Source organism: Lampris incognitus, chromosome 9 (genome assembly GCF_029633865.1).
Source record: "Lampris incognitus isolate fLamInc1 chromosome 9, fLamInc1.hap2, whole genome shotgun sequence".
Lineage (NCBI taxonomy): Eukaryota > Metazoa > Chordata > Actinopteri > Lampriformes > Lampridae > Lampris > Lampris incognitus.
In genome coordinates, this window is record NC_079219.1 from 5,225,768 (window position 1) to 5,250,390 (window position 24,623).

A 24,623-nucleotide genomic window follows, 5' to 3' on the forward strand; every position below is an offset into this window, starting at 1 on the left:
CGGAGGGTGTGCGATAAAATTGTTTTAATGCCGGGCGTCCGGGTAGCGTAGCGGTCTATTCCGCTGCCTACCAACACAGGGATCGCCGGTTCGAATCCCCGTGTTACCTCCGGCTTGGTCGGGCGTCCCTACAGACACAGTTGGCCATGTCTGCAGGTGGGAAGCCGGATGTGGGTATGTGTCCTGATCGCTGCACTAGCGCCTCCTCTGGTCGGTCGGGTCGCCTGTTCGGGGGGAGGAACTGGGGGGGAATAGCGTGATCCTCCCTCGCAGTACGTCCACCTGGTGAAACTCCTCACTGTCAGGTGAAAAGAAGCGGCTGGCGACTCCACATGTATGGGAGGAGGCATGTGGTAGTCTGCAGCCCTCCCCGGATCGGCAGAGGGGGTGGAGCAGCGACCGGCATGGCTCAGAAGGGCGGGTTAATTGGCTGGATATAATTGGGGAGAAAAGGGGGGAACCCCCCCTCCTCCCAAAAAAGGGGAAAAATGGTTTTAATGCCCTCATACTTTGGCTTAAGATGAATCACTTTTCTGTAATTCGCGTTCAATAAAAAATAATTGAATGCTTTCAATTAAAATATTTTGGCAAGTGACTACGATATAAGTGAGACAATCCACTCTGAGGTGTGTGTCAAAAGATTTTAACACATTCTGCTTGGTGTTGGGTGGTTATCTGCTTCTATGTCATGAGTTAAAATCCTTTTAATGCACACCTTGTTGTGGACGATCCCTTATTTAAGCGGCACAGCACAGTAGGCGTGGTATTTCTGTGTTAGTAAAGTTTGATATTAGCATAGTATTTTGTTGTTGTCTGCTCCATTTTTGAAATGTGCCTCAGGTGACGACCACCTGTGGTCCACGGGTGGTCGTCACCTGTGGTCCACAAAAATTGTATTCATCTGCTTTAGATTGCAGACGAGTAGGATTTGTTTCTCATATCTGACCTTTAGGGCTGACTGACTGTTCACATTGTTATATATAAGTGATCTGGTCAGATTTGTGTGTTCAGGGGTGTCCAGGTAGTGCGGTGGTCTATTCCGTTGCTATGTAACACGGGGATCGCCGGTTCGAATCGCCGTGTTACCTCCGGCTTGGTCGGGCGTCCCTACAGACACAATTGGCCGTGTCTGCAGGTGGGAAGCCGGATGTTAGTATGTGTCCTGGTCACTGCACTAGCGCCTCCTCTGGTCAGTTGGGGCACCTTTACGGGGGGGAGGGGGAACTGGGGGGAATAGCGTGATCCTCTCACGCGCTACGTCCCCCTGGTGAAACTCCTCACTGTCAGGTGAAAAGAAGCGGCTGGAGACTCCACACGTATCGGAGGAGGCATGTGGTAGTCTGCAGCCCTCCCCGGATCGGCAGAGGGGATGGAGCAGCGGATGGCTTCGAAGAATGGGGTAATTGGCCGAGCACAATTGGGGAGAAAAAAAAAAGGTGTGTATAATTTCGCTCTTCACACCATATGAATCTCTAGTCGCAGTGCAGAACTCATCTGTCGTGTCACACAGCATTGACACCACAGGAGGTTGACGTATGACGCCATAGGTCATGCTACAGTCATGGCTGCCATCACTGTGCAGTGAAAGGTGCGGTGCAATCCCAGGTAGCATCCGGATGTGGGCCACTTCAGGTAATGATGCGGCACTGATGGCCTTCTTTTGGCCCTGACAAAATGGATGTGAGCCTGAAATGGCCCACATGTATAACAGCAAAGATGGCCCAAATATGCCAAATCAAATGTGGGCCTTTTTTGGCAAAGATGCGGTGCTCTGGGCAACATGTGATCTGGATGTGACCCTGAAGTGGCCCGTGTGGTAAATGGTGAATATGGCCCAAATATCACAAAACAAATACGGGCCACCTTTGGCAAATATGTGACACATGTGGCATTGCTATGGCTTGGTTGAGCGGACCGCCCAAGTGCCATCATTCCACACGGTATGTGGGCCAGATGAAGTGTCGGGTGTGGGACGGGTCCGGGCCACAGCAGTTTTGCTATCTGGGATAAGCGTCGCAAGTTACATAAAGGGCAGTTTGAAATCCAGACCGAGACACACATCCCCTCAGAAAATTCTATTTGAATCACAGTTCATAGCACCTACGAATTTGTTTTTGAATCTGATTTGTGAAAATTGGGTTCCCCGAGTTTTCGTTTTGCTTTCGAGACCTGATACAAGCGAGGTGATTCCGACCTGGATGTGCCAAAAATCCGAGCTGAGCTGCCAGTCTGAACGTAGCCCTACTGATCCGCAGCACAGCCCGCTCAGCATTTGTTCTGCTAAATACAATTCAACTGAGCAGCCAACTATGCCTCACTTGTCAGAGCGCTGCTGCCTGGCTGGTAAGGAGAGAGGTCAACACTTCAAAAGCTGCGGAGAATTTAAATGTTCCCTTGAGTCCCCCCGTTCTCTCTGTTTTTTCTCAATCAAAAGCGGTCTTAACTTCGGCCCACGGCCAATTACATTTTTCTAGATTTCCGTAGAAACTCTTTCTGTCTTCAGTAAACACATTATTAAGCGTATTACTCTGAGCTCTCCAGACGTCTTCACTCGACACAAGAACGACAAGAAACTTTGGAATCACTTTTAGACATCGCCTCGTGTTGTCCGGATGGATCGTGTACTCGTTCCCGTGCCACTTATTGTGCTCACAGCCGTCCCCTTATCCTTTTCCCCCCTCTTTCCTCACCAAAAAAAAAAAAAAAAAAAAAAAAACTTCAAATTTTAAAGAAAAAAACCTTAAATTGTCTGCAGGATTGGAAATGACTTAAGCTGGACAACATGTCTCAGGTCCAGTCCAGCTGAGTTCTCATTTGAGAAATACTGCCAAATTAGAAATGCGCAGGGAGGCCGAGATGCAAATCCCAAATGTGAAATGTTTGGACTGTGGAAGACTCTTTTCATCACAATTGCTTTTTTTTTTTCTGGTCTCCATCCAGGTCAGCCCGCTGTCGAGTGTGAGCTCGGTGAGTGGAGCCAGTGGGGTCCCTGTATGAAGAAGAACAAGACATGTGGTTTCAAGAGAGGCTCGCAGTCCAGGGTGCGAGAGCCTCTCCAGCAGGTCTCTGGCCTGGACAGTTCCGTGGCCCCTGTGACCTCAGAACCGCCATGTGCTCCGCAGACAGAGAGAAGAAAGTGCAGTGTGCTCAAGACCCCTTGCACAAGAGGTAATCAGACACACACACACGCACACACACACACACACACACACACACACACACACACACACACACACACACACACATCACAGTGTGTAATACATCAGAAAGAGAAAGAGCGAGACCAGTGGTTCGCAATGGCTGGATGGGGGGCAAAAGGGGGGCCTCAAGGAACTACTCTGAAATTACTGAAAATAAACAATAATTACAGAATCCCCCGACCACAAAACATCAAGACACAAGTCTTTATTAAGCTAAATAAATAACTAAGCAAGCGGTTATAAACACGGATGAGCCAAAACATTATGACCAACTGCCTAATATGCTGTCCCAGATAGCATCCGGATGTGGGCCACTTCAGGCAATGATGCGGCACTGATGGCCTTCTTTTGGCCCTGACAAAATGGATGTCAGCCTGAAGTGGCCCACATGTATAACATCAAATATGGCCCAAATATGCCAAATCAAATGTGGGCCTTTTTTGCAAAGATGCGGTGCTCTGGGCAACATGTGATCTGGATGTGACCCTGAAGTCGCCCGTGTGGTAAATGGTGAATATGGCCCAAATATCACAAAACAAATACGGGCCACCTTTGGCAAATATGTGGCACATGCGGCATTGCTATGGCTTGGTTCTGGCCCAGATCTGGCAAACAGGAGCGGACTGCCCAAGTGCCATCATTCCACACAGTATGTGGGCTGGATGAAAGTGTCGGTGTGGCCAGAAGAAGGCCATCAGTGCCGCATCATTGCCTGAAGTGGCCCACATCCGGATGCTATCTGGGCACCCTGTCACTGGTTTGTGGTTTGTCCCTCCTTGGACCACTGTCGGTAGCTACTCACCGGACAGGGAGCACCCCACAAGCCATTTCGGAGATGCTCTGACCCAGTCATCTGGCCATAACAATTTGGCCCTTGTCAAAGTTGCTCAGGTCTTTACTCCTGCCCAACTCTCCTTCATCCAACACGTTGATTATGAGAACTGATTGTTCTCTTACCATCTAATCTGCACAGAACTTGACATATGTGCCCTTGTTTGGAGATGATCAAGGTTATCCGGTTCACCTGTGAGTGGTCATAATGTTTTGGCTCATCAGTGTTCATCGAATAGCTTCGTTTTGTAAATGTCACACTTGTATGTTTGATATGAATGGGGAAAAAAGGAGAAAAAGAATGATTTTTGTTTATTTGTGTGTATTGGGGGATTACCTCAATGGCAAATTTTTTTAATGTTGTTTTCAAATCACTGTAATGCTTTTAAATTGAATTAGCCGGACTAACAGCAATGAAGTTAGTTTTGGGGACAAGAAGGTTGAGAACTTTGCGATGGACAGTAGGAATGATGGACACAAAGGTCTTGTTCATCAGTAGCTATGTGGAAATATTACGTGTACCATTTGGTGGTTGACACAATCACTCATTCTGATGAACCAGTGGCTTATAAAAAGTCTTCAACAGTTTCTTATGATGAATGGTGCAACCACAACTCAAAATGCTAAGGCCTGTGTGTGTACCCGCCAGCGTGTCTATGACCCGCAACGTGTTGATTGGGTTTGGTTTGGCACGGCTCTCAGAAGGACACAGAATCTCTTGCCTTCTTAGCACGTAAACAATAAACTCGATCTACGAGCCAAGCCAGTGAAGGGCAGAGTCATGCAGTACAGAACTGGACTAGGATCTGAGACGCCGAGCCGTTTGTTTCGACGTTCGCCGAAGCGTGAGGTTTACATGGCCCTGACATGTTTGCTCGGGGTCTTATCAACCACACATCCACACATCAATGTCCATCAATGCTGCTGCTGCTGCAAAAAAAAAAAGTTGGTCTGAGCCATCATTTCATCTCATTTTTGAGTTTTAAAACTTTAGTTTTTCTTGAAATTAATCAAAAAGTCATCTAACGGGGTAGATTTTCGCTTGAATCAAGATTCAGTCTAAATTAAGATACAATCTAAAAGCGACAATGTCCTTGAACAAAGCATTTAAATACATTAGTATTAAAATATTGACTCTTGATTGCAGAAAGTGTTTGAAGCATTTGCAATGCATTGCAAGGCATTTGCATTTGCAATGCAAATGCTTTGCAAGCAGATAAAATTTTTCATCCCGTTCGATGTTTTTTGTACTTGTTTTAAAAAAAGGTTTGATTTTAAGACTGAATACTAGATTTACCAAATCACTGGAAGTGCTTTTTTTTTTGTTGCAGTGTGCGGTCATTTATATTAGCCAGAGCCATTCTTGGCATTCACAGCAACTTAATGGCTAGTAGTCGCATTTGCAGCTCGGGCTAATCAAACATCAATCTGGTCTGCTGGTCAACAGCTCACCGCCCGAAAACAGGAATACTGTCAGCCCAGGTCATTTTACTTTCAAGCATCTACATCAGTAAACAAAAACATTCACAACTTTATTTGCAGTGATGTTGGGACGATAAAAGGTCTGATAACGGGTGGAGAAGTTGTTAATATGTGTTAATGCCTGTAGAAGGTTGTTTTCTGCTTGCTGCTGGTTGGGTGCCTTTTGGCTACTACAAGCCTATGAATTTGCATGATAAAATTCCTATAATACTCCCTTTTATATTATCAATGGGTTATTTTCCCCCAAAGGCTGAAGGCTTCAACATGTTTACAAGTTTTTTTTAATCTTTACAAGGTATTGTAAGTAAACAATATTCAAAGTTATCCAAAGGAGTTGAATCAAGTGCAACTGGACTTGGTATATATATTGACATATATACCAAGTCCAGTTGCACTTGATTCAACTCCTTTGGATAACCATGACCTGGATGAATGACAACATTCACAGACAATATTCAAAGTGTTTGATGGAGAATAGCATACTTATGGGATTTTAGGTGCAGAGGCAATATTGCACAAGAGTATGTGCTGTTACCCTGTGCTAGCAACCATACCTGAAAATATTACATTTAAAGATAATATGCATGTGTGTGTGTGTATATATATATATATATATATATATATATATATATATATATATATATATATATTTCAGTGAGTCAAGTAAATTCTTTATGAGACGGTACAAGCCTGTTTTATGCCACAAGCAATCATCGCTCCTTATTTGTTGAGCACTTTCCCTACCGTTGAGTGTTTCTTTTAACAAAGATATATATATATATATATATATATATATATATATATATGAGTACATATTCTATGGAGGAGGTTTGCACATTCCAGTACAGACCTCTTCTTCTCCCACATTCTTGCATGGCTCTGAATCTAAGGAGTATGATCTGATATTGCCCCATATAGATATTTGGTAATGTCTAGATGGAGGAAGGCTGGAGGGGAGTCCGCTTATAATTCTTCACTGAGGAGCGGGCTACGCCGGACAAGCAGCGACAGCAGGCAAATTTACGCTGTCTGACGCTTGCAACCTGGAAAGAACGTCTGCCGTGGGTTCAGGAGAATAATTAACAGTGAAATATTATAAACTGCCCCATAAAACAGGGTGTGATGACTGCCAAATTTCTAAACCTAGAGCTGTTGTTTTGGGAAAAAAGAGTGAAGGAAGACCATATTAGAAGGGGGGAGTGATGATGAGTGAGGTGTCACCTGACTGAGAGGAGAGATTGAGCTATGGGTTCACAACCTCCGGGGTTATGAAATAACAAGACTGCTAGAGTTTAAAAGGCATTTAATTCTGGATTCCCTCCGTTCAGCAGCTGAATAAGATACTATGAAAATAAGAACACGTGATCTTCCAAATGCACAGAAATTAATTTTCCTCCGAAAAAAAATATAATTCATAGGTGATGGGCATCAACAAGTCATGTGCATAAGCTCACCGTGTGCTAAATTAGCAAGGTTGTGCAGTCATCTGCAGGAACTGGCCAAAGCCTAAGCTATATAAACCACAAGGGGCAGTGCTTGTATAACATCAGTGATTTACTGGTCTGCAGATCTCATGCTTTGTGCTGGTTTGGCTGCATTTACTGTCCCCCCCCCCCCCCTTCTTGAAGCTCTTCAACAGGGGCTCGCACGAAAACAGCATTTCTGGATGTGTGATCGCCCTTGCAGGGAAGACTGTTTAGCTTGGATGGAGAGGAGTTGCAATCAGAGTTGTCATAAATTGATGGAGTCCCCCTCGCTTGGCTCCATTAGTGGTTTGTCAGAGAGTTAATTAAGCCCTTATTCGGTAAGCACACCAGCTCAGATACTTCACAGCGTGTGTGAGGGCCCTTAACTCCACTCAGATCCACTATGCCTCACCGATATAAACTGAAACAATTACCACCCAACATTTGAGTGCTTGATTCATAAGTGGCCAAATGGCTCCCAAATGTGTTTATTGATTCAAGGAAACACATGGACGCAAAGTGTGTTGGGCATCAGATCTCGGTATACTGACGAAATAGCCGACACAATGAGATGTTCCCATGATTTTAAAATGGAACAAAGGATGGAGGTCATTCCCCGCTAGTGCACTGCTGTGTGCGGCCGTGCCGCACAAACTCGTTTGCCAACAGAGGGGAAAAGCAACGGCACCGGTGTCTCTGCCAAACTCTCATTAAATGAATGGTCATGATGCTTACTGAAACTTGTTTTGTTTCAGGTTCCTCCATACTCACGATACGAATTCCAATAAATACAAAACCAGCTACCGCCGTATAGCTGTTTTTAACTGGCTGTCTCCAAAAACTTGTTTGTTGTAGGAAAAATATTAAACCTTTGGGGTTTTCGTTTTTTTCCTTTACACACAGAACGAATCGTGACAATTGTTTGTGCAACGAAATTTAAAAATGTGGGCATGAGGGGAAATAAACACAGTCGTTACCGCGGGTGCAGCAGACAAACATGGCGGCGCCAATTGTCCTCCTGTTGTCAAATGCATAGTTAACGTTGTCCAGTCCTTGGCACGTGTTTACTCAGTTTCCAGGGAGCACAGAGGCTCCTAATCCAAAGTTCATAGCAAACATCCTCGAACATTTAACGGGCTCGGCTTTCATCCATTATGGAGAGACTCATTATCCCCGGCATAAACGATCACCGTCTGACACCTGACACAAACATCCATTTCCACCCTCTGAATTCTGCTCACATCTTCAAAAGAGAGATAATTACAATGTTTGACTCATTATCGTAGTCATTTATGTAAAAAAAAATGAATGTCAGCGGGTGCTCATACACTCCATGGTTGTTTTGCTTCTGCAGAGAAGCAGCTGAAGGGGCTCCTCGGGTCTTTTCCCTGTTCTAGACGAGGACGGTTGTTCCCAGTTCAGACTGCCTGGACCTGTCGGTCTGATGGCTGTTTGTACTGACAGACAAGTTTTCCCCTCACAATGTAGGACAGGTGGACATCCCACTTGCAGAGTAATGAGACAGAGAGAGAGAGAGAGAGAGAGACAAAAAGACAGACAGACAGAGAGACAGACAAAGAGAGACAGAGAAAGCGAGAGAAAGACAAGAGAGTGAGAGACAGAGAGAGAGACACACACAGACAGAAACAGACAGAGAGACAGACAGAGAGAAAGACAGAGTGAGAGAGACAGACAGAGAGAAAGCGAGGGAGAAAGACAGAGAGAGCGAGACAGACAGAGAGACACAGAGAGAGAGAGACACAGACAGAGACACAGACAGAGAAAAGGAGACGGACAGAGAGACAGACAGACAAGAGAAAAAGAGACAGAGAGAGAGCGAGAGACAGACAGAGAAAAAGAGACAAAGACACACATAAGGGATACAGATAGAGAGCGAGAAAGAGAGACATACAGATAAAGATGGAAACAGAGGAAGAGGGACAGAAAGAGACACAAAGAGACAGAGACTGAAAGATTAACACACACACACACACACACACACACATATTCAAACACCCTCAGACGTACACATACACACATAAGACAAATGCTCTACCTGCATGTAATGTAACTACACATGTAATGTAACTCCATTACTCACCTATTCTCACTTTACTGTTATTACGGTTAGTGTTTTTATCAATACTGTCATCACTTCACCAGATTGTTTATGTGCTTGTTTTTTTCTCATTATTCATATACTGTTAACATGCGCGTTGACCGTGCTTTGGCAACACAAACATGTCGTTTTTGTCGTGCCAATAAAGCGAGCTGAGCTGGAAAAAAATGAAACGGGGGGGAGGGAGAGAGAGAGAGAGAGAGAGAGAGAGAGAGAGAGAGAGAGAGAGAGAGAGAGAGAGAGAGAGAGAGAGAGAGAGAGAGAGAGAGAGAGAGGCGGTTGTTAACAGGAGCTCACTTTAACTGTTTCCCAAATGTTTATATGGACCATTATGTTCCATCGGCTGATGACGCTGTGTCCGGATCTGGACTGAAACCTCTCACAAAGGCTTGTTATTATTTTTCCGTGCCTGTAGTTATGGCACTGCGAGCGCTGCGGTGTGTAGCCTGTCAGAGCTGCGCGGCGCTGCGATCCCTCACGCCGCTGTTTATCGATGGCTCTGGATGCCACGCTTGGATGTGTGAAGCTTAGCAGCAATTACCCTCGCATTAAAAAAGGAGCCACATGGCGGGCCTTGGATCCCACACAACGCTTTTGTCATTCCGGCACCGGATGACAAAAGCGTTGTGTGGGATCCGGGCCCCCGACAGCCTGAATTTTATGTCCCCCGATGGAAAGCCCTCGTTGTGAACCAAGATCAGGTTTATAACAAACGGCAGTGAAAACGGTTTGTTTGGACAGTCGTGCAATAATGTAACTGCGTCTTCTGTGGCGTTTGTTTTTTTGTTTTTTGTTTTTTCCCTCCTCAGGCAAGAAGAACAAGGGCGACCGGAAGGATGAGCCGAGCAAGAAGGAAAAAGAGAGCGGAAGAGGGCGAGGGAAAGAGGGGAAAGAGGGCAGCAAGGATGGAGGCGGCGGGGGCAAGAAGCGAAAAGGGCAGGGCAGGACCAGCACCACCACCGCCGCCGCCACCGTCCTCAGCATCACAACGACCTCCGTCACCTAACGTCCCCCAACCAGCCGGGTGGGGACCAACAATCGGCGAAAAAAAAATAAAAATAAAAAAATCTGACCCAAAAGAAAAAAAAAAAAAGGAGACGAGGCCTCACCCGTTGGCGCTGGCCACAGCCTCCAAAAAAAAGACGACAAATATCAAACTGATGATGATGAAGGGAAGGAGTAATGCTGCTATGCTATTTGTGAAGATGCACAAAGAAAACTGGAGGATTTCTTCAAACGTATGTTTTAAGCGAGAGAGGAGCGCCGCTGCGAGGAGACGGACGAGCTGGATCGGTGGTAACCAGAGAGACTTGTTCCGCTGCGATGTTCACCGCTGGCCAATGTAATGACATTACACCAGATTGTGGTTTGACATGGTTCATTTCAGCCCTAATGAAACAATATAAGACCCTCCCGAGCAACGGAGAGATCCTGCGTCGGACAAAAATGTGAGCCAGGAGGGCCCTGATAATGATCGAGGGATCTCTGCAATCTGTTCTACTCCACGGTGTATTTTTCCCAGCCTGGTTTTCATTTGTTTTTTGTGTTTGTGAGAAGTAGCAGACAGATTTTCTCAAGAGCCGTTGTACGTGATGTAGAGAAAATGAACAGTATTAAGGAGTCTTTGTACCTTTTTATTTCTTATTGAGAGATGAAACACACACACACACACAAAAAAAAAAAAAGAGGCACTGGAACTCATTTGTGGTTGTTTAGGAAGGAAGGGAAAGAGGTCGGGACAGTATATATTTTTGGATAGGAGGGAATTCATTAGAAAACACGCCCTGCGAAAGGATGTGGGGGGGTGGGGGGGGGGGATTAGTTGGAGCTCAGCACAAATCCCGCTCCGGTGTCTGACAAAAGTTCAGCCATTCGATAGCTCACTTGTTTGTTTCCAATTAGATGTTGCCGTTCATTACGGAGAATAACCTCTGCACAAAAATGAGGGATGAACAAACCTGGGAATGTGCATGGGAAAAAGGTTGCATGTGTGCGTGCATGTGTGTGTGTGTGTGTCCCTGTGTGCACGAGTGTGTGCATCTGCTGCCGAAGCTCTGCAAAAACAAGGCCTGCGAGCTCTCTCGTGGACGTATGTAAAGCCGTGTGCTTGTGTGTCTGCACGAATAGGACGGAAGGGAAAAAACAAGGACCACCGTTAACGTGCCGCAGCGATATATCAAAAAGCATGGGCGAAAGGTTGCACGTGTGTGCGTGTGTGTGTGTGTGTGTGTGTCCCTGCTTGCATGTGTGCACGAGTACCTGCATCTGTTCCCGAAGCTCTGCAAAAACGAGGGCTGCGAGCTCTCTCCTGGACGTACGAGAAGCCGCGTACTTGTGTGTGGAGTCCGTATACGTCCCTGCACGAATAGGACACAAGGGGGAAAAAAAACAACAAGGACCACCGTTAACGTGCTGCAGTATATCAAAAAAGCATAACCGTACAATAACGACAAGCCTATGATTATTATGTAAGCCATCAGCTGCTCAGTAACCGTGCGCTCGCAGCAGGGTTGGAGATATCGCACAGCCATAACATTGCCCGCTGCTCAAATCTCAGAGTAACCGTCTCATTTTACACAATTATAGTACAAAATAAAAAATAAAAAAACCTCGGCTTTGCGGCATCACGAGTACAGTGAAACGTTTCTTTTTAGAAGTATTTATACCACCGGACACGACTAGTTTGAGTGATTATTGTCACCTGCTTTGTTTAGCTTCCTCTGGGTCTGTTTGCTTTACACGAGCTATTAGCTTCATGAGAAGGTACACAATACATTATTCATTCATATTATGGCTTGTGACGCTGAATATGTCCATTTCTGTTTATCATCAATCATAAGGAGTATTATTATTATTATCATCATGTATATCTTATTTGGTGAAAGCTTAATAAAGTTCAGATTAAATTAACGTATTGCCGTAGATATGTGAGACTCATTGAGATGTGCCCAACCTGTGCAACGTCACTTGCTTAATGGGATTTTGACGATTTCCACTTTTCTTTTTTACCGTCCGATTCTCTCGTTTTTCATGACCCACAGCGTCACACTGATGCATTTTCTGTCACGATGAGATGCTCCACACTTACCCGCTGTCATTCTCATCGCACACATTTAAGATCGGTCTTAACACTTTTGACTGTTGACTTTTTTTTATTTCCTCGATGACCAGATGCTGTATTATAAAAAAAAACACAAAAAAAACAAAACTGAACGTGTGTACCATGAATAATCCCGGCCCGTTCTCACAGACAAAACAGTTTATTTGAAGGTCCCAAAATACCAACATTGTGTCTCAGTGAATCAGGACATATATCAGGACATCCTTGATTTACACTCAATGTGGATGGTAACCAGTGGCGGCTGGTGTTAAAAATGTTTGGGGGGGGGGCGCAGTGTACCTTGGCGCAGCACACCTGACAGCTGCTTAAATGGCCACACAACCACAGAGGTATTAAGAAGGACCATGTAGCCTATAGATTTTATCAGGGTTCGTAGACGGTGGATGATTGACAGTCGAGATGAGGCGTGGTGGTGGGTGTAAACATGATTGATAGCCACGAGAATTGTCCAATCACATTAGATCCAAAAAATTAAAACAATACCAATTCGCTGCCAATAAAAGTGGGAGTGTCTGTGGCGCACAGAACTGCGCCCCCTGGAAAATCTGAAGAAACCAATCAGACAGCAGCCTCAGGTCACCTGCTCGCCACAAGTTTGAGGGCTTACATAAGGTATGGTTTGGCCGGCGCCCCTCACCCAGGAAGTATATGTATTCAGACAGGAAGTATATGTATTCAGACAGAAATCTACCAAATACCATGTGGAACCAATATTTAATGCTGCTGACAGGCGCTCACAGACTGAAAACACTTTTACTCCATAATTATTTGCATTATACAACTAAATTATCTTTAACATGGTTAAGTAGATTTTCATCTCTTGATGTTTGAAGGGGGCGGCGCCCCAGCACCCTGTACTGGCCAGCCGCCACTGATGGTAATGCTGAATGACCAGTCCCCGACATCCTCACCCTGACCTTAACTACACCTAATCCTGTATTTAAACTTAACCCGCTCAACATAGCCATTTCTAACCATACACTTAAACTTAACCATCTCTAAGCTGACATACCTATAAATACCTACATTTAATCATCTCTAATGTAATACCTGAATGCAACGATCTGTAAAGAGCGGAGGATCAGAGCGGATGTACTGAACTACGTCCTCGTTCATGAATATGTTGACATGTTGGACATTGTATGACTGTAACAGAATGTGATCTGGTATGCTGACATATAGTCTACAAAACCACGTTGATGTACGTCAACATATACATCAATGTACACACATCTACTTGTATACATATATACACACACACACATATAATAAATATATATATATATATATATATATATATACACACACACACACACACACACACACGCTTATATATACTTATAGAGTATATAAATATATATGTATCTCCATCCATCCGTTATCTGAACTGCTTATCCCGCTCTCTGGGTCACAGGATGCTGCAGCCTATCCCAGTAGTCATTGGAGTATATATTTGGAGTATATATATATATATATATATATATATATATATATATATATATATAGCATTTTTTTCCGGAACCCATCAATGGTGTTGATAAAAGTGCTCAACAAATGAGGAGTGGAATATTGAGATAGATGTGGGAAAAAAATAATAATGCATTTCAGTACACGCACGAAACAAGCTTGTACTAAAATGCATTAAAGTTTTTTTCCTACACCTATCTTTATATATATATATATATATATATATACACACACATAATCCAGTGAGTCAAGTAAATTCTTTGAGACAGTACAAGCCTGTTTCATGCCATAAGCAATCATCAGCTGATGATGATTATATGTATAATATACATATACAACTTTGTTAAAAGAAACACTCAACGGTAGGGGAAGTGCTCAACAAATAAGGAGCAAAATAATGGAATATGGCATGAAACAGGCTTGTACTGTCTCATAAAGACTTTACTTGACTCACTGGATTTATATATATGTATGTGTGTGTGTGTGTGTGCACATGAGAACTGTAAATAAGTTGGACATGCACGTTTTGTCTGTGAGACTGGTGTGGAGTATAGTTGTAAGACATCAACATTTACAGTTTCTCATCCCCTGGCCTGACCCTGACTAAAGCTTGGTAAAAAGTGTGCTTCAAACACACTTCAGGGTCAATATGAATGTACAGTGCAAATTTCACTATATCCCTCCCCCCCATATAAACTTGGTCATCCAGCTCCAGTTAATAATAGCACTTAGCGGGAAGCATGCGGTGGGCTTCCTCTCTTCCCACCGCCAGTGACGGGAGGCCATCTTGGGCGGTGGAAGGGCTCAGCCGGGGCAGCGGCAGCGGCGGCAACGGTTCCAATCATCGGCCAAACTCTGGCGCCTGGGCAGGGGCCGTAAAAGCAGAGACAGAAATAAAAACTAATGATGTGTCATAGCCAGGGGGGGAGGGGTCTTACCAGGCCCTGGCCTTACAACAAAACAGACGTTTCTCATTACCGAAGGGGAGGGCAAGGGGGAATGGTAGAGCGTGCACCGTAAATTACACTTTCATTCCTCTTCCTGACAATAAATTCTTCCCCCGGCTCCAAGGGACGGAGCTCTCCTCACCTCCCACTCCGGCTCCGTTTTTTGCTCTCTCTCGCTCCTCCCACGCCCAACTTACCCCTCTTTTCCAGAAGAAATTAATGGTAAATCTTTGGACTAATATGCGCGCCCTTGATTCGCCAGGATCATAAACACTTAATGATCTCATTACTTTAACTTGGCTTTTAGGACGCACCTCAACAGGCGGCCGTGGACAGTTTTTTTTTTGAGACTTTTTTTTTTCAACCTATTCTCATTTTGAAAACATCTCGCTGAAAAACCCTGTGATTTGTGTAAACCCCCCTGGATTAAGAGCGTACATTTCCCCGTCTGCCTTTTTAAGTCTGTTCCAACGCACAGTCAAGGTCATGACCTTTATGGAGATCCAAACCTGTCGTAATGTCATCGGCTGAAATAAAATAGGACGAGGCTGCCGATCATCGCTGTGATTCAGCAACTACTACTATAACGTGTATGCTGTTATCAGGAGCTCTCCTCGGGGTGGGGGGCTTTCTAGGCGACCGCTTAGTGCGCCACCCAGAGGGAGGTGCCAAAATTGCATCAAGTTTTTTTTTTTTTTGTAAAATTCTGAATTAAAGAAAAAAATCAAACATAATAGAAAAGTAATCCAAAGTTCTAATGCTAACGGTCAGTCTGTAGAGGTGGTACCAGCTCTAGTCCTGGCAACCCAGATGGCAAAATTGCTGTGGCCCGGACCCGTCCCACACCCGACACTTCATCCGGTCCACATACCACGTGGCATGATGGCACTTGGGCAGTCCACTCCTGTTTGCCAGATCTGGGCCAGAACCAAGCCATAACAATGCCGCATGTGCCACATATTTGCCAAAGGTGGTCCATATTTGTTTTGTGATATTTGGGCCATATTCACCATTTACCACACGGGCCACTTCAGGGTCACACCCAGATTACATGTTGCCCAGAGCACCGCATCTTTGCCAAAAAAGGCCCACATTTGATTTGGCATATTTGGGCCATATTTACTATTATACATGTGGGCCACTTCAGGCTCACATCCATTTTGTCAGAGCCAGAAGAAGGCCATCAGTGCCGCATCACTGCCTGAAGTGGCCCACATCCGGATGCTGTCTTGGGTGCATCCAAAATGTAGCCAGCCAACATGAAAACCAAACTAGCTAGCCAACAGATTACGACTGTCTAACTTTATGTGAAACAAAGTTTTCCTAAATAGCATCAGCCACTATTGTACAGGCCTTAACTCAAATGTGTATGGTAGCACAGTAGACAGTAACTGATTACTGTAACTTTTCAGTATTAGTACATGTATACACTACATCGCTGTATTATCTTGTATGTGTTAATGGACTCCTGTTAACGCACTATTACAGGATGGACGACCTTATCAGTTTCCTCATGGAGAGAAAATGAGAGGATAAGGTAATCAGCATTCGTGAATGTAGAGCATATGAACAAAAAGGGCATTATGAGAAGATGGAGACAAGTGAGCAGTAGTTTTACATACAATACTCAGTTTTACTTTTTTCCCTATGGATAAATATGAAGTTTGTGTACTTAATTCCTCATGTTCTATCCAAAGAAAACATTATATTTTGGTATATATCCAATGGTAGGAAATCATACGTGGGCATATTTGTTTACCTTCAGAACTTTACAATTTTTAATTACCATTTTGAAAGTCTTATGGTAAAATTTAAAAAAAAAATCACCCGTAAGCAATGTTTTGATGTATTTTGTTGAAATGTTCCCTTTATATACCTGGGGTCTAGGGATGGGCAATACCAGTAATTTTCTTTTCGTTCCGATACCAAATAATACTAAGGCTAGCATCCCAATACTGATACTTTAAAAAAGTCTTCTCGTGTACACAAAAGCAGGAAATATTTGTGATTTCTAGAGTGAAAATAGGTAAATGCAGACACCAAAAAATTATATCTGAAAGCCCCAGCATCAGTATTAAATAAACTACCAAAGATCAGACTTCTCTACTGGCAGACTGTGTGCCACGCCACTTCCTTTCTATAAACTATGGTGAGTGGCGGGAGAAGGCGCAAGAAATAGTAGTCCCTATAGTCCCTAACAGATAAACACATACAATAAAATAAAAATAAACATGTTTCCTCTGTGATGGTTTGGCGGCCTGTCCAGGCTGTCTCCCCACCTGCCGCCCAATGACTGCTGGGATAGGCTCCAGCATCCCCGCGACCCTGACAGCAGGATAAGCAGTTTGGATAATGGATGGATAAATAAATTAATAAATCAAAGTAAAAATATACACTACCGTTCAAAAGTTTGGGATCACCCAAACAATTTTGTGTTTTCCATGAAAAGTCACACTTATTCACCACCATATGTTGTGAAATGAATAGAAAATAGAGTCAAGACATTGACAAGGTTAGAAATAATGATTTGTATTTGAAATAAGATTTTTTTTACATCAAACTTTGCTTTCGTCAAAGAATCCTCCATTTGCAGCAATTACAGCATTGCAGACCTTTGGCATTCTAGCTGTTAATTTGTTGAGGTAATCTGGAGAAATTGCACCCCACGCTTCCAGAAGCAGCTCCCACAAGTTGGATTGGTTGGATGGGCACTTCTTTGAGCAGATTGAGTTTCTGGAGCATCACATTTGTGGGGTCAATTAAACGCTCAAAATGGCCAGAAAAAAGAGAACTTTCATCTGAAACTCGACAGTCTATTCTTGTTCTTAGAAATGAAGGCTATTCCATGCGAGAAATTGCTAAGAAATTGAAGATTTCCTACACCGGTGTGTACTACTCCCTTCAGAGGACAGCACAAACAGGCTCTAACCAGAGTAGAAAAAGAAGTGGGAGGCCGCGTTGCACAACTGAGCAAGAAGATAAGTACATTAGAGTCTCTAGTTTGAGAAACAGACGCCTCACAGGTCCCCAACTGGCATCTTCATTAAATAGTACCTGTTAGAGCCTGTTTGTGCTGTCCTCTGAAGGGAGTAGTACACACCGGTGTAGGAAATCTTCAATTTCTTAGCAATTTCTCGCATGGAATAGCCTTCATTTCTAAGAACAAGAATAGACTGTCGAGTTTCAGATGAAAGTTCTCTTTTTCTGGCCATTTTGAGCGTTTAATTGACCCCACAAATGTGATGCTCCAGAAACTCAATCTGCTCAAAGAAGTGCCCATCCAACCAATCCAACTTGTGGGAGCTGCTTCTGGAAGCGTGGGGTGCAATTTCTCCAGATTACCTCAACAAATTAACAGCTAGAATGCCAAAGGTCTGCAATGCTGTAATTGCTGCAAATGGAGGATTCTTTGACGAAAGCAAAGTTTGATGTAAAAAAAAATCTTATTTCAAATACAAATCATTATTTCTAACCTTGTCAATGTCTTGACTCTATTTTCTATTCATTTCACAACATATGGTGGTGAATAAGTGTGACTTTTCATGGAAAACACAAAATTGTTTGGGTGATCCCAAACTTTTGAACGGTAGTGTATATTATCCATCCATCCATTATCTGAACCGCTTATCCTGCCCTCAGGGTCGCGGGGATGCTGGAGCCTATTCCAGCAGTCATTGAGCAGCAGGCGGGGAGACACCCTGGACAGGCCGCCAGGCCATCACACACACACACACACACACACACACACACACACACACACACACACACACACACACACACACACACACACACACACACACACACACACACACACACACATTCATACCTAGGGACAATTTAGTACGGCCGATTCACCTGACCTACGTCTTTGGACTGTGGGAGGAAACCGGAGCCCCCAGAGGAAACCCACCCAGGCACGGGGAGAACATGCAAACTCCAGACAGAGGACGACCCGGGATGACCAACCAAGGTTGGACTTCTCTGGGGCTTGAACCCAGCACCTTCTTATTAGTGTGAGGCAACCGCGTTAACCACTGCGCCACCATGTCAATATCTACTACTACTACTTTCGGCTGCTCCCGTTAGGGGTCGCCACAGCGGATCATCCGTTTCCACCATGTCAATATATATATTACTAATTTAAGACAGTACCAGGTATTGATTTATTTTTAATATGAGGATTGATCCTCAAAACCTAACCCTAGTCAGAATTTAAATGATCCCGTCCCCTTGCTGCTGACTACAAAGATAATGATTCCCCCCCCCCAATTCTGATTCAAATTACTGATAAACTAGAGGTCCTCACTCGATTTCACTGTTACACTGAGCATTTATATTTTCACATTTTCATAGTCCCACTAAGTAAAGCTTCGCAGGCTGTATACAGCTTTTCTCAACGGGGAGCTGTGATTGAATAATAATATTTAAAATGAAAGAATTTCATAAGGATTATAACCTTTTTAACACGTGAACTTCATACCACGTCCCGAGGACCAATCTGTGATGCCGGAAGTCGGCACGCCCCGGTCCCCACCTTTGCCTACCGCCCGGCCTGCACTGCACCCTACCCCAGTGCTCATCCCCGCGTGTGGTGGGTCCATGAGGTGGTAGCTCCATGCTGTTTTTTCGGGCTGGGCCCAACCAGGCTCCATGGGCCAGGGCCAAGGCCCAGCCACCAGCCACTCGCCGGCGAGCTCCCTTCCCAGGTCTGGCTCCAGGAGGGAGCTCCAGTTTCTCTTTTCCAGGCGAGGTGCTGTAACTCTGCTGGTGTAATTTCATTTGGGTTTCTTGGGAAACCCAATGAAAACCGGCATCCAGAGGGAGCTTGAAGTAGAGCCACTGCTCCTTTGCATTGAAAGGAGCCAGTTGAGGTGGTTCACGCATCTGATTTGGATGCCTCCTGGGCACCTTCCTTTGGAGGTTTTCTGGGCACAGCCAACTGGGAAGAGACCCCGGGGTACACCCAGAACTCACTGGAGGGACTAGATGTCCAATCTGGCCAGGGAACACCTTGGGATCCCCCAGGAGGAGCTGGAGGGTGTTGCCAGGAAGAGAGACATCTGGAATGCCCTACTTAGCTTGCTGCCACCACAGCTGTACCCCGGAGAAGCAGCTGAAGATGAATGAATGAACTTCATACCAGGACTTCTAAATTATGAACACTTCAAGGTTGTATTAATATTTCTACACACCATTTTTTTCTGTAAGTATACAAACTCATTTGTAATATGTATTGTACTGTATCCATAGGTACAATAATATATTAGCGATTATGGGTGTTTCGTTACATCTAAGTTAATATATTAGAAGTCTTGTTTCTGTTTTCTAAAGTAATTCTTTATGTAATGTGTTTCTGTATTTTGTTGTGGTCACTTTAAGAATCACAAGTTGTCAGTTATTATTCCATTTATTTCTTTTGTTTTTCTTTTTTTCATGAGTTATACATGCAAGTTCTAGAAGCTGCTGTAAATTGGAGCCAAATTCCTCGTATGTATCAGCACACTTGGCCAATAAAGTTGATTCTGACGTTACGTCATGTGATGAGTAACACTGGACAATGAAGACTTTGGTTCCTGAAAACTTTTGGGTGTATTTTATGGGTACTGGGCTGCTGATCACGAAAATCACCTTAAAATGTTCCTATCACAGGGGTGTCCGGGTAGTGTAGCGGTCTATTCTGTTGCCTACCAACACAGGGCTCGTTGGTTCGAATCCCCGTGTTACCTCTGGCTTGGATGGGCGTCCCTACAGACACAATTGGCCTTGTCTGTGGGTGGGAAGCCGGATCGGTATGTGTCCTGATCGCTGCACTAGCGCCTCCTCCGGTTGGTCGGGGCGCCTGTTCGGGGGGGAGGGGGAAATAGCATGATCCTCCCACACGCTACGTCCCCCTGGCGAAACTCCTCACTGTCAGGTGAAAAAAAGCAGCTGGTGACTCGACATGTATCGGAGGAGACATGTGATAGTCTGCAGCCTTCCCTGGATTGGCAGAGGGGGTGGAGCAGCAACCGGGATGGCTTGAAGAGTGGGATAATTGGCCAAGTACAACTTGCCCCCCCCTCCCAGAAAAAATCATATCACATACCGTTTTGTAGATAAGACCTATTACTGAGATTTCCCATCATATTTTAAGTCAGCTAGTATTCTGCCCACAAAACAAGCCGTTTTGGTCAGTCCAAGCCTGCCTGGGCATGCACTCTGTAGGTGCAATGCAAATGTTGTCTTCAGCATGCCTGGGCATGCTTAGTCAGGTTAGATGCTGGCAGCCAGGCTATAAAAGCTGCTCACATTTACAGATGCTGTTTGGACGCATGTTGATGCACATGTTCTTCAGGCAACAGCACAGTGAGCATACTTAACAATAAGATTTATTGTCTTCAGGAAGATTTAACACAGCAGAAATGTCTCGTCGGTGTTGGAACAGCTGCGATACATTCTGTTACATCTGTGGTGAGTATACGCTTAAGGCTCAGAGACACACCATGACTGCACTTATTAAGAAAGCCTACGAGCTCTACTTTGGATGTAAAATTGGTGACCAAGAGAAACCCCGGGCTCCTCACACATGTTATGCAACATGTGCAGTCAACCTGAGAGCCTGGCTCAGAGGTACTCAGAAGTCAATGCCATTTGCAGTCCCAATGACATGGCGAGAACAGAAGAATCACGTGACAGACTGTTACTTCTGTCTGACCAATGTATCTGGCTTCCATCCATCCATTATCCGAATCGCTTATCCTGCTCTCAGGATCATGTGGATACTGGAGCCTATCCCAACAGTCATTGGGCAGCACGCGGGGAGACACCCTGGACAGGCCGCCAGGCCATCACACAGGGCCGAGACACACACACACATTCATACCTAGGGACAATTAAGTACGGCCATTCACCTGACCTAAATGACTTTGGACTGTTGGAGGAAACCGGAGCACCCAGAGGAAACCCACACAGACACAGGGAGAATATGCAAACTCCACACAGAGGATGACCTGAGATGACCCTCCAAGGTTTAACTACCCCAGGGCTCGAACCCAGGACCTTCTTGCTGTGAGACGACCACGGCACGGTCATCTCCATGGACCATCACGGTGGCACAGTGGTGTGAAATTATATGACAATAATTTGCGCCCTAAACCTGTCTTATTCCCAAGTCTCGTCTGATTTGAAATGTAATGACCCTTTGATATTTTCATGTTAATTTCCCATCATCACTCAGCTACCAAAACGGTATACTCTCTTTAGCCAAGAGCGAAACAATGATCCATGCAATATTATGATTTGAGATTGCGGAACACCAGGTGTTTTTAAAATTGCAAGATAATTTCTTTTGGAGGTTGATGCCATTGTCTTGCAGTTAATGACAGATGGGCAGCTGAGGAACTGTATATTTGCCTTCTTATGGAGACTGATTAGCAGTGATGGGGTACTGCGGCAGGCAGGAAGCTCTAGGAAATCAAAGCTATTTCAGAGATTGAAGGCAAAGTTGACTAAAAAACAAAAGCGCAGTCATGAACCAAACGACACATCTCAAGAGGAGGGCACACGGCAATGAGAAAAGTGAAGTTGGGCTGGATGCTGTATGATGACGAAACATAAGGGTTTGTGCAAATGAGGACAAAAAAAGGAGGTGGAACACGAGCGATAAGTGCTTCTAAGGAATGGAAAAAGAAAACTAATAGAGGAGGCAGTACATTTATTGTTTCCAAATGGAATAAATGGTCAAGGGAGCATCTGAGTTTGAGGTGGATTTGAAGAATTTTGGATAACATTCAGTAGATGATGACAGTACAGTAGGAGAGTGGTATGAGGCCCAAACGTTAACAATTATGAGGTTCTACTTGACCAAAAAAAAAAGGAGAAAAAAAAAGAGGGGGCAGCAGATGTGTGGAGATTAAGGGAGAACCAAAAAGCATAAATCTTACAAAGGAAAACCTGCAGGGTAATGCTGGTTCTTCCTCTTCCAGTATTCAAGCTTATCAACCATTGGCAGAATCATCACAAGGCTCAGATATTTCAGATGGGATTTATGTTGGAAGCACTGGAAATAATTTTCACTTTGGTAGTGATAATGTAATGATAACTTTTATCCCACAGATGTCACAGAACACTTCTGCAGTCCTCACTGAGGATATACTGGAAGAAAGCAGTTGTTAAAATATAGACTGGAAACCTATCTACAGATGAAGAGCAAAGCCTGGAAGACATCTTGCTCCTGACACAAGAAAAAAAAATTCTTGACATCCATCGCAGCCAGGTACTCTCTGAGCTGATTACACATTTCAGTGATGAAAATCTGGCTTATATGGTCTGAAATTCAAGTACAGCTCCTACTTCTAAAGATAATATGAGATGGGACTTTCTCAATTCTGGCATGAATTCTATGTGCGGTGTATCACAGGCAATACCTTCAAGGTACCCTTTCTTCAGCAAGATTATGGAGATCAAACATGGGAGAGTGTAAGGCGGATCATTTCTTTAGGTTGGCAAAAAGAGAAATACCTCCCAACTAAACTTGCTCCAGCGGTCTTAGAGCAAGCAGCCCTTGGGCACGTGAAAAGTGATCTTATTGATAACTTTCTAAAGTATGTCCCAGAATCTGACCGCATTGTCTTGGAATCCTGCCGAACAGACTTCAGAAACTCAGACCAGGAAGAATTATGGGACATCTTAGACTACTACAGCTGCTGAAGAGTGCCAAATGCAGACAACTTTGAACAAATTCTACAAGAATTGGCACACAAAACTCTCATCCAAGAGCCTGCTTTTGTTATTGAGCCGTGGACAAACATGCTTGCCGCTCTCAACAAGCAGCTTGAGGAAGTGGGAGCTGTGTACGAAAACATGCAACCAACAGTAAAGAAAATTACGTATAAGATCATTTAGTTCCCCACCACAATGAATGCCCTAGAAAATGAAATAGCAAAGTAGTTGACAACATACCTGCCAGAGTGTGATACAAAGAGACAGTTTCTCAGATTCTGTTTCCCGAGATTCTGTACAGGCTCAGATCTGTTTCTAGGCAAGACTATAACTATAACCACTGATTTTACAAACATCCGAGGCTTTGAGAGAAGGCCTGTGGCACATACATGTGGGTGTTTTCTAAGGCTGTCGATTCATTATGATAGCTATCCAGATTTTAGATCTGAAATGAATGAAATTTTGAAGAGTAGTGTAAGGGTCATGGACATAGCTTTGTCTCTCGGCCTGTTGATCCATCCATCCATTATCCGAACCACTTATCCTGCTCTCAGGGTCGCGGGGATGCTGGAGCCTATCCCAGCAGTCATTGGGCGGCAGGCGGGGGGACACACCGGACAGGCTGCCAGGCCATCACACAGGGCCGACATACATACACATTCATACCTAGAGACAATTTAGTACGGCCGATACACCTGACCTACATGTCTTTGGACTGTGGGAGGAAACCAGAGCCCCCGGAGGAAACCTGCGCAGACACAGGGAGACATGCAAACTCCACACAGAGGATGACCCGGGACAACCCCCAAGGTTGGACTACCCCGGGGCTCGAACCCAGAACCTTCTTGCTGTGAGGCGACCATGCTAACTACTGTCCCACCATGCTGCCCTCGGCCCGTTGATATAATATGTGATTAATTTTCTATTGGTTTCAAAAAACAGTTGTTTTTTTTAAATATGGTACTTTTATTTTATGCAGTATTTCAGTTTACAGTAAGATGTTTAATAAGACCTCTTGATTTATTTTTATTCAAACCACAAGGCGTTGCACCAGTGTAAATACAAATAACCTATACAAGCCAGTTAGTCTGGTGAAAATAATCCAGTTTGTTGGTAATTCAAGTAAAACATATCCTGCCTGTATACTTTACCTCAGAAGAAGATGATCCTAGTATTCATGTAAAAAAGCCTGGCTCTATATTATAGTTGTTATTACAGCTTAGTTGTAATTGGTGTGGACTTAACATGACGGACAAATCTGTGTTTTGTTTCTGTTTTCTTGAAAAGGTA

General features: G+C 44.3%; 1 protein-coding gene across 2 annotated transcripts in view; it reads left to right on the forward strand.

Moving 5' to 3' along the window:
• rspo1 (R-spondin 1) overlaps nt 1-12,003 on the forward strand; it is a 22,378-nt gene extending 10,375 nt beyond the window's left edge. For both annotated transcript variants that reach the window (XM_056286213.1, XM_056286212.1), the window contains 2 exons: nt 2,941-3,168; nt 9,908-12,003. In XM_056286213.1, coding sequence (XP_056142188.1) covers nt 2,941-3,168; nt 9,908-10,104 — 425 coding nt within the window. In that variant the 3' untranslated portion in view covers nt 10,105-12,003. The remainder of the gene's footprint in view (nt 1-2,940; nt 3,169-9,907) is intronic.
• Nucleotides 12,004-24,623: the final 12,620 nt, after the last annotated feature.